General features: G+C 43.7%; 1 protein-coding gene and 1 pseudogene across 5 annotated transcripts in view; both read left to right on the top strand.

The window, feature by feature from the left end:
• The first annotated feature begins 4,151 nt into the window (after positions 1 to 4,151).
• The window catches only part of Ubxn2a (UBX domain protein 2A), a 50,540-nt gene continuing 45,095 nt past the window's right edge, over positions 4,152 to 9,596 (top strand). For 2 of the 5 annotated variants that reach the window (XM_023710909.1, XM_023710906.1), the window contains exons 1-2: positions 4,152 to 4,309; positions 7,110 to 7,191. In XM_023710909.1, the coding sequence (XP_023566677.1) occupies positions 7,169 to 7,191 (23 nt within the window). In that variant the 5' untranslated portion in view covers positions 4,152 to 4,309; positions 7,110 to 7,168. The other 3 variants (XM_023710910.1, XM_004627561.2, XM_023710908.1) reach the window with 3 other exon arrangements.
• LOC101580029 lies at positions 9,013 to 9,582 on the top strand (annotated as a pseudogene).

Here is a 9,596-nt window from a genome sequence, read left to right as displayed (position 1 = left end):
AGCATCAGGGACCGCGGTTCAATCCCCCAGCACCACATGCCAGCCAGCCCCGCCTCCTGGTGGGCTGAGCTGGCCACACACACACACACACCTCTCTCTCTCTCTCTCTCTCTCTCTCTCTCTCTCTCTCTCTCAAATAAATAAAAATTTAAAAAATGTATTTAAAATGTATCAGTAAAATCTGATTGGAAAAAATAAAATTATTAAATTCTGCCTAATAAATCCTTTTATGCCTCTTATTGATATGTCCTGAAAATTCTATTAATGTGATGGAAACCTTCAACCTGTCCCATGGATAGGGTGAATCAAGGTTTGTCATTTCCACGCTGGGGACCTGTTTGGATCCTATTCAGAGACACAAATAAAACTATATTCACAGACCACATGATCTTATATGGACAAGTCCTACAGAATGTATTCTTTTCAGGACGTATTTTTATTTTTATTTATTATTTATTTTGTCTTTTTGAGATAGGGTCACACTATGCAGTTCAAGTTGGCTTTGATCTCACTTTGTGGCCCAAGCTGGTCTTAAACTTGTAATAATCCTCCTGCCTCAGCCTCCCATCAGAATGTGTTTTTAAAATTACTAGAGCTAATACATGAATTCAGTAGAATTGCTAATACAATAACAAGTAAAAATCAGTGGTATTTCCATACAGTGGTAAAAAAAAAATTCCAAAAGGAAATTAAGAAAACAATTCTTTTTACAAGGACATATAAAAACAAAATATTTCAGAGTAAATTAACCAAAGACATATAAGATTTATACATTGTAAATTACCAAACACTGCAGGTAATCTTAAGACCTAAGAAAATGCAGACATCCATGGTTGCAGATTAATATTGTTAAGATGCCAATATTGAAATTGATCTACATACTCAATTCAATCCCTGTCAAAATCCCAGTAGTTTTTTTGTTTTACAGAAAGGAAAAACCAATCTTAAAGTTCATATAGAATTACAAGGGACTTTGAATAGCCAAACAAACTTAAAAAGAAGAGCAACGTTGGAAAAGTTACACTTTCTGATTTCAAAACCTACAACTAAAACTACAGTAATCAAAGAGTATCATATGGAGCAGAAGGCAGCCAAGCAAATGGGAAGCAAGAAGGGAAGGTTCACTCTGGAGCCTGCTTACTAGGGTAGATCTACCTCTGAGTAAAACCATAGCCCAAGACCAGAGTACACAGGTCTAAATACAATGGGAGAAAGCAACCAGTAACCTATCCTACACACAGTACATGTCTCAGTACACACACCAGTCAGTCTTTTAAAACTCTTGTCCAACCCCACCCCTAATTACTGTGTCATAGACTGCAGATTTAACTCCCATGGACTTTGATGCCATGACAGTTCCTTCAAAGGCCATAAAAGGTCAAAAACTCAACTGGCCAACCAAGAGGCCAACCCAAGCTACTGGTAGGCAGTTGTCACACCTCATACCAACCCCTCAGTTCTAGTGCAAACCCTAATGCCCCAAACCCTCACCACCAAGCCTCCTCAGGGCCATGGCTCTTATCACTGGTCTGCTCTTATGCTATGGAGTGTACTTTCAGTTTCAAATAAATCTTTGATCTTGCTGTTCATTTGGGTGTCCTGCTCAATTTGTTCAAGACACCAAGACCTTGGCAAGACCCTTGTTCAAGACCAGGGAAATAGCTCAGCGGCATAAGCACCTGCCTGGCAAGTGCAAGGTCCTGAGCTCGATCCATGGTACCACACACACACAAAAAAAAAAAAAAGAGAAAAGAAAAAGACCCTCATTTTGATAACAATACTGTATGATACTGGAAAAAGGACAGATGTATAATTAATGGAATCAAATCAGAATACAAGACCCAGCCAAATAGCTCAGTGGATTAAAGCCAGCAGGCACAGGGGTTGGGGTTCAACCCCAGGGGCCTGTCCTGCCGGCCAGCCCCCGCCCCAGGGCACACTGTGATGGCAATTGAGACTGGGTATGGTGGCACGTGTCTGTAATCCCAGCACTTGGGGGGGGGCTGTAAATAGGTGGATCACTACAAGTCCAATCTAGTAGTGAGACTCTGAACACCCTGTAGACACTTCCTTAAAATACAAAAAAGAAAACAAAAACAAAAAAACCCACCCAAATCAGAATACATCTGTGGTTGATTTTTTTTAGAACTGGCACATCATGTGGTGCCAGGGATCAAACTGGGGTCCCCTGCACCTGCTTGCACTTTAGACTGATGAGCTGTCTCGCCGGCCCTGGTTAACAGATTTTTGACAAGGGAAAAAAATCAACTCTTCATCAAATGTTTGAAGCGCCAACAACCAGAACAGCCCTAGGAAAAAGTTAGGGAAATTTCTACGCTCAAAGGAATAAAAGTAACTTCTCATACTGTTCTTTTTCCTGTGTTAGTGATTGAACCCAAGACCTTCGTGCTGTTTTATTTCCAGCTCTTTTCATTTTTTATTTTCAGATAAGGCTTAAGTTGCCCAGGCTGGGCTTGGACTTCCCATTTTCCAGCTTCAGCCTCCCAGCATGCTGGCATCTCAGGTGTGCAATACTGCGCTCCAGCTTGGAGTGCTGTTTAGAGCTGAATTTATCATGGGATCTTCAAATAGCTTGACACAGGAAATTTGTTCAAAAGACAAGTTGCCTTTACCAGGGAAGCAATGGCAGGGGCCTGCAATAAGTCCTTGTCTCAAACTGAGCCCTCACACTAATTGTCAAGTAAAAAATCATGATTTAGGCAAACCAAAATTTTAAAATTATCTGTGTCATTGTAAGGAAGGCAAGGCCAATGTTCAACTATCAAATTAAAAAAAAAAAAAAAAAAAAAAAACCAACAACAAACCTAAGGGAGCTGAACATCTAGTTCAACAGTGAAGTGCCTGCCTGCCACACACATGGCCTTGGGTTCAATTTCGGCAACAAATCTAGATTTAAGTAGAGTGAATCAATAGAAGGTTATTCCAAAACGTGATTAATGGGCAGCGGGAGGGAGGCACTGGTGCACTGGGGAACACTCTGACCCTGAGATCTACAACCGTCTTAAGGGTTAGACTAAAAGGGCTCCTCTTCTGAGTATAGGTAAAGATGGGGAGAGAGAGGAGCAGGTTGAAGGGAAGGAGGAAGAACGGGTTCAACAGTGTATCAGAGAAGGTTTTTTCTTTCCCAGTCAACCTATTCTGGAGTGGTGGAAGAAGACACTGCTTCTTACCTCAGACTGGGGGTAGGTCTTGGGGTGGGGCACGGAAGGGAAGTTAGGTCAAGTCTGGGTAGCTGTAGCTGTTACTGTGATCAGGGTGAGAACAAGAGAAACCAATCATTTTTGAGGTAAAATGGGAATTTGAGCGGGGTGGAGGTGAGGAGGGTGGAGAAAGTGCGGATGGTGGTGACACAGGCCTGTAATCCCGAAACTCCAGAAGGCTGAGGCAGGAAAGCTGCAACAAGTTTCAAACTTGGACACTTTATTTACTTATTTACTTTGTCTTTTTGAGACAGAGTCTTTACTATGCAGTTCAGGCTGGCCTTGAATTTACTTTATAGCCCACGTGGGTTTGGAACACACAAGGATCCTCCTGCTTCAGCCTCCAGAGTGCTGGGTTACAGGCAACCACGCCTGGGCTTAAAATTGGGCAATTTAGTGATTTACAAAGAAAAAAAAGAAAAAGAGAGAGAGAGAGAGAGAGAGAGAGAGCTCAGTGTAAAGTCACTGGATTCAATCCCCAGTATCAGAATAATAATAATAATAAATAAAAAACGAAAGAGAAAAAAAAAAAAAAAAAAAAAAAAAAAAAGGGAATGTGTGGGATCTACTTTCTATGGGGAAGGGTGGTCTTGAATAAACCTTTCGGGAGCATAGAGGGGTGGGGTAACTGTTTAACCGTCACTCTCCAGACGACGGTCAAGAAGCAGGTCTCTCCAAGGATTCCGTCGGAGGCTGCAGACGTGACGCGGTAAGGACTCGCGAGTTCTCGGGTGAGCCTACACTTAGGTCCCAGGCTCCCCCGACCCTGGGCGGCGATTCAAGCAGATACACCGAGGGGACAAAACGCAGCCGCCCGGAGCCGCCACTCCCGGCCCCGAGGCTCCCGGCCCCGCCCCCACGCGCCCCGCCCCCGCCCCCGCCCCCACGCGCCCCGCCCTCGGCCCGCCCCCGCTCGCGCGCCCTACGAGACCGCGGAAGGCACGCCAGATCTCGGCGGCGCGATTGAGTAGCCTGAGAGGGTCTCAGGGCGGTGGCCCTCGGGCTTAAGGGATTCCCGCCTAACGGCGACGACTGTGCCCGCGGGGCCTGAGCGTGTGGAGGACGAGGCCGCGAGGCCACGCCCAGGAGTGAGTTTCCTGGGGGCCAGCTGGGGCGGGCGACTGTCTGCGAGGCCTGGGGTCATCGTCTCCGGCCGCGGGGCGTCGACGTCGGGGTGCGGGCGGGCCTGGGGCTCGCGGGTGGATAAGGCGGGCCGGGGATCGCGGGCTCGGGCTCCCGGCTCCGGTGCCCTCGGCAGCACTGAAATTTGGAGCGGGCTGCGATCGAGACCTTTCCATTTCTTTCTGAAGGGCGCGCCGCGAGCGCACATCCCGGGCCGAGCCGGCCGCTGGGGCCGGGCGTTCCCTGCGGCTTCCTCCTCGGTCTCGCGCCTCGCCCTCTATGATGCTGGCACGGGTTGCGATTCGCAGTGTGCCTGCCTACTTTCCTGCTTCTGCCTGCCTGACTCTCTTTTTACTGAAAGAGGCTATTCTTTGAGCAGGAATGACTGGCGGCCCTGCCCTGTTGGCTCATTTGTGTGTAACTTGAGATAATGCAAAATTAAGATGGGAAACTGCTGGTCTGTACTGATGTTAACGCTAGAAGGAGCAGCATGGTAGTGTAACGTGTAGCTCATTGTTATGTTTTGTGAAAGTAGTGTTTATTTAAATGCACCGGTTTTGGATCATGCTAAAGTTAGTACTAGGCACCGGTGGACTCCAGAATGAATACGACTTGCCTGCAGGAAGAAGGGAATGATTAGGTACACTATACTGTAATGATAGGCCGAATGCAGTGGGAGCAGAAGCTACAACTTACTGTGCATTTCGCTGGGCACTCTCCTGTGTGACTTTTGGTTTAGTCCAGCTTGGCCTCGAATTTCAGCCTTCTGAGTGCCATCAAAGCCCATGGTCTGGAGCACATGCATATTTTCCTTAATAACAATATTGATCACTTAATACATTATTATTATTATTATTATTATTATTATTTTGAGACAGGATCTATGTAGTTCAGGCTGGCTGAGAATTTATAACAGTACTCCTGCCTAGGCCTCCCAAGTGTTGGGATTACAGACATAATCCAGCATGCTTGGCAGGTAGGACCCAGACAGGTCCCCTCATCAACTTCTTCCCCTACCACATTCTCGTTGTTTTGAGACAAGGTCTGTATGTAATTCAGGCTGTTCCTGAATGCACTAAATAACCCAGGCTGGCCTTGAACCTTTGGCAGTCCTCCTACCTAAGCATCTGGAGTGCTGAGATTACAGATGTGTGCCACTACATCCAGCTTCCTAATTACTGTTACTTAAAACTTTAGTGTCAGTACATATACTGATTATTAAGGATATGATGGTGACATTTACAGACTGCCTTAAGACTATAGTGTTGATGGGCAAAACAGGTATGAAATAATCCAAATAAATGGCAGTAAACTAAGATAGAAGCTAAAATAGAATAAACTAAAATAGCTACGTTAGAAGCTGAGAGAGTAATAAGAGAATTTATTACCATTGCCAGATGGGGACATCAGGTAAAGTTTTTCTAGGAAGGTAATCCGAGCAGAAGTTTCATCAGTAGATAAAGAGTCAGGTGAAGCTTGGCTCCTAAGGGAGAGAAGAGTTCAGGCAAAGGAAATAGGTTACCCAGAGGCTAGGAAGATGGCCATTTCAGGAACTACAGGTTCACAGCAGCTGCAGCAGCTGGAGCACGGAAAGCAAAAGGCATCTGTGATAAAGTAAATCAGGGTCTGATAAAGATGTAACTTTCTAAGCAGTGTTAATGATTTGGGACCAGTTTCCTCCTCCCAATCTGGCCTCCAGCTCACACCTCAGCCTTGAGCCACCATGTCCCTGCTGTGCAATTGGGAGGCAGAGGTTGAGGTGAGGTCTCACTATAGCCCAGGCTGGCCTTTAACTCTCAGGATTCTCTTGCCTCAGCCTCCCAAATGCTGGGATTACAGGCATGCCTCATGGCTGGCACAATTTTTAAAATCAAATTCTGGAGTCAGGCATGGTGAAGCACACCTGTAATCCCAGAAGTTTGGAGGCTGAGACAGGAAGATCACTTTCACTTCAAGGCCACCCTGGGTTGCATAGGGAGACACCTGTCTCAAAAAAAAATTCTGTGTGTTTTATTTATTTATTTGTATTTTAGGGAAAGGTCCACAGGGCGTTCAGGGTCTCACTACTAAGTCGGACTTGTAGTGATTCGCCTATTTACAGCCTCCCAAGAGCTGGGATTTCAGGCATGGGCACCATACCGGTCTCAATTGCTGTGGCAGCATGCCCCGGGGGCGGGGTGGGGGTGGGGCGAAGTGCAGTCTATTCTTGTCTTCTGACTGATTTTACCACTGAAGTGGTTGAGAGGAAGTGGGATAACACTTGATAAGGTAATTGACAAACACAAATGGAAGATGGAAGAAAAATGTGAAAAGTTGTTTTTTCAGAACAGGTATTTGTCAGGTGGCTTTTATTTGCTGTAGTAAACTACATGACTTAGGTTCATTCGTGTTATGATTGATATATTTGTAAAAGCTCATTCAGTTGCCTTGAGTAAATTTTTGAGGAAGCTGATTTCAAATCATTAACACTGCTTAAAAAGCCTACACCCTAAGGCTGGCAAGATAGCTCAGTGGACTAAAGTGCCTGCTTAGGCAGACAAAGGAATCAGGGTTCAATCCCTGGTGTGCCGTGCTGGCCCTACCCCTGCCCCTAGGGTACACTGAGGTATGGTGGCACACATCTGTACTCCCAGTGCTTGGGAGGCTGAAAGCAGGAGGATCACTAGAGTCTGATCTGTGTAGTGAAACCTTATAGTTCCTATACTAAATACATTTTAAAAAAAAAATACCTACATCCTCATCAGGCCCTGATCTATTTTATCATAGATGCCTTTTGCTTTCCGTGCTCCAGCTGCTGCAGCTGCTGTGAACCTGTAGTTCCTGAAATGGCCATCTTCCTAGCCTGTGGGTAATCTTTGTACATTGCTTTTATGACAGAAAATGCTTAAAATAATGGTAACTGTTTCTCAATGTTATAATTAAATTATTCATAATTCTGTGCTATGATTATGATTGGTAACTTGATATATTTTTCTCAGTCTGAACTCTGAGACTGTCATACTTACATGTCATTTGTTTTAAACTAGTGCTTTGCACACTGTGCTGGAAAGTTCACCAGATATATGTTTTTGAAAGTTTAATAAGTAAAGTACAAAGTAAAATTTCATAGCTGTGTCAAAATTACAACCCTTTTTGTGCTGCTGGGGATCAAACCCAGGGCTTTGTACATGCCAGAAAAGAGCTCTACCACTGAGTCCCTGAAATTATGAGTTTTATGATTTTCTGAAGATGTAACTGGGTGGCATGTGCCTGTAATGAGAGAGGCAGGAGGACTATAAGTTAGTTTTTTTATGGGTTTTTTTTTTTGGAGAGGGGGTTATTTCTTTGTTGTTTGAGACAGAATGTTGCTATGTAGTTCAGGCTGGCTTGAATTCACCATGTAGCCCAGAATGGCTGTGAACTGATTTGTTGGTCCTCCAGCCTCTGCTTCCCAAGTGCTGGGATTACAGGCTCCTGCAGCCTGAAGATGTTTCTTACTAATCACTATAACAGACCTAAGGTAGAGTGAGAAGAAAAGGGCATAATCTTACTATATTCTTAGTATTCTCTTCAGTCCTTAAAGCAAACCAATGAGGAGGATAATTATCTCCATGCTGCAGGACTCAGAGAAGTTATTTTTTACAACTGTATTTTTTGTATTTTAGGGAAGAGTCTACAGGGTGTTCAGGGTCTCACTACTAGGTCGGACTCAGTGATCCGCCTGTTTTACAGCCTCCCAAGAGCTGGGATTTCAGGCGCCCACCACCACACCGAGTCTCAGTTGCCTTCTCAGTGCACCACAGGGGCAGGGCCAGCATGGCAGGCCCAGGAGCAAACCCCTGGCCCTTGCGCCTGCTTGCAGGTACTTTAATCAGCTGAGCTATTTGTCCGGCCCTCAAGAGAAATTAAATATGTAAAGTCCTTCAACTCTAAAGTGGCATGACTAATGTCCCAGGACACATCAGTTTGAATTCAAATTCTGTTCTATCTCATTCTTTTTTACTGTCATGAAACATAAAAGCAATTTATCAGCTTGTAAGTATAAAATAATGAAAAAATATTAGCAATTTGCTATTAAAGAAAAATAGTGCAATCCTTTAAGGATGGCTACTTTTTACATCTGTGGAAGAAATAGGAAATGTGTAGATTATAGTACATGTCCCTATGGCTTGTGGATCTAGTAGAAAGAACTAAATGAAATAATAATCGTGTGGTGGCACAGCCCTGTAACCCCAGAATTTGGGAAGCTGAGGCAGGAAGATAGCTGCAAGTTAGAGACTAGCTGGGGCTTCATAGTTGGTTTTTTTTTTTTGTTTTTGTTTTTTTTTTTTAAGAGAGGATCTCACTATGTAGGTCAGGCTGGCTCTGAATCTACTATATATCCTTTTTTTTTTTTTTTAAAGGACTAGGAGGGGCCAGGGAGTTAGCTCAGTAGAATAAGTGCTTGCCTGGCAAGCTCAAGGGCTTGAGTTCAATCCCCGGTTCCGCAAAAAAAATAAAATAAAATAAAAGACTAGAAGATACTTTTATTTTTCACAGTTTCTACAAGTGATTGTGCTGCCGATAATCTCAAAAAAATTGAAGTCTAAATGAGATTCCTGTTTTTGATTTTAGTGTCTTACAACATACAATAATTAAGTACTGTTACAAATAATTGCCAATCAAGTCTTTAGTTTTGTTGGGTGGTGGGATGGCAGATGAGGAAGAGGATCCTACCTTTGAGGAAAATGAAGAAATTGGAGGAGGTGCTGAAGGTGGACAGGGTAAAAGAAAGAGACTTTTTTCCAAAGAATTACGATGTATGATGTATGGGTTTGGAGATGACCAAAATCTGTATACTGAGTCAGTGGATATTCTTGAAGACCTTGTCATAGAGTTCATCACTGAGATGACTCACAAGGCAGTGTCCTTTGGAAGACAAGGTGGGGTACAAGTCGAAGATATTGTCTTGATTTGAAAGGACCCAAGGAAATTTGCTAGGGTTAAAGACTTGCCTACTATGAATGAAGAATTGAAACGAGCTAGAAAAGTGTTTGATGAAGCAAACTATGGGTCTTGGCACCTTTTGTACTTTCTGAAATTTCATCATCTTTGGAAACCATATATAACTTTATTTTCTATAGTAATGTCCTGATGTTTAGGCATGTACATAAGAGGAAAAAACAAAGTTTTCAGCCTTTACTTTCAGGTCTTTGTTTTTGGATCATTTGACTCAAGTCTTTAATTGCCTGACTTTATATGACCATACTTGAATTACTTACTAGATTTTATTTT

Source organism: Octodon degus, unplaced genomic scaffold, assembly GCF_000260255.1.
Source record: "Octodon degus isolate 3935 unplaced genomic scaffold, OctDeg1.0 scaffold00019, whole genome shotgun sequence".
Lineage (NCBI taxonomy): Eukaryota > Metazoa > Chordata > Mammalia > Rodentia > Octodontidae > Octodon > Octodon degus.
This window is presented reverse-complemented; position numbering and strand designations above follow the sequence as displayed.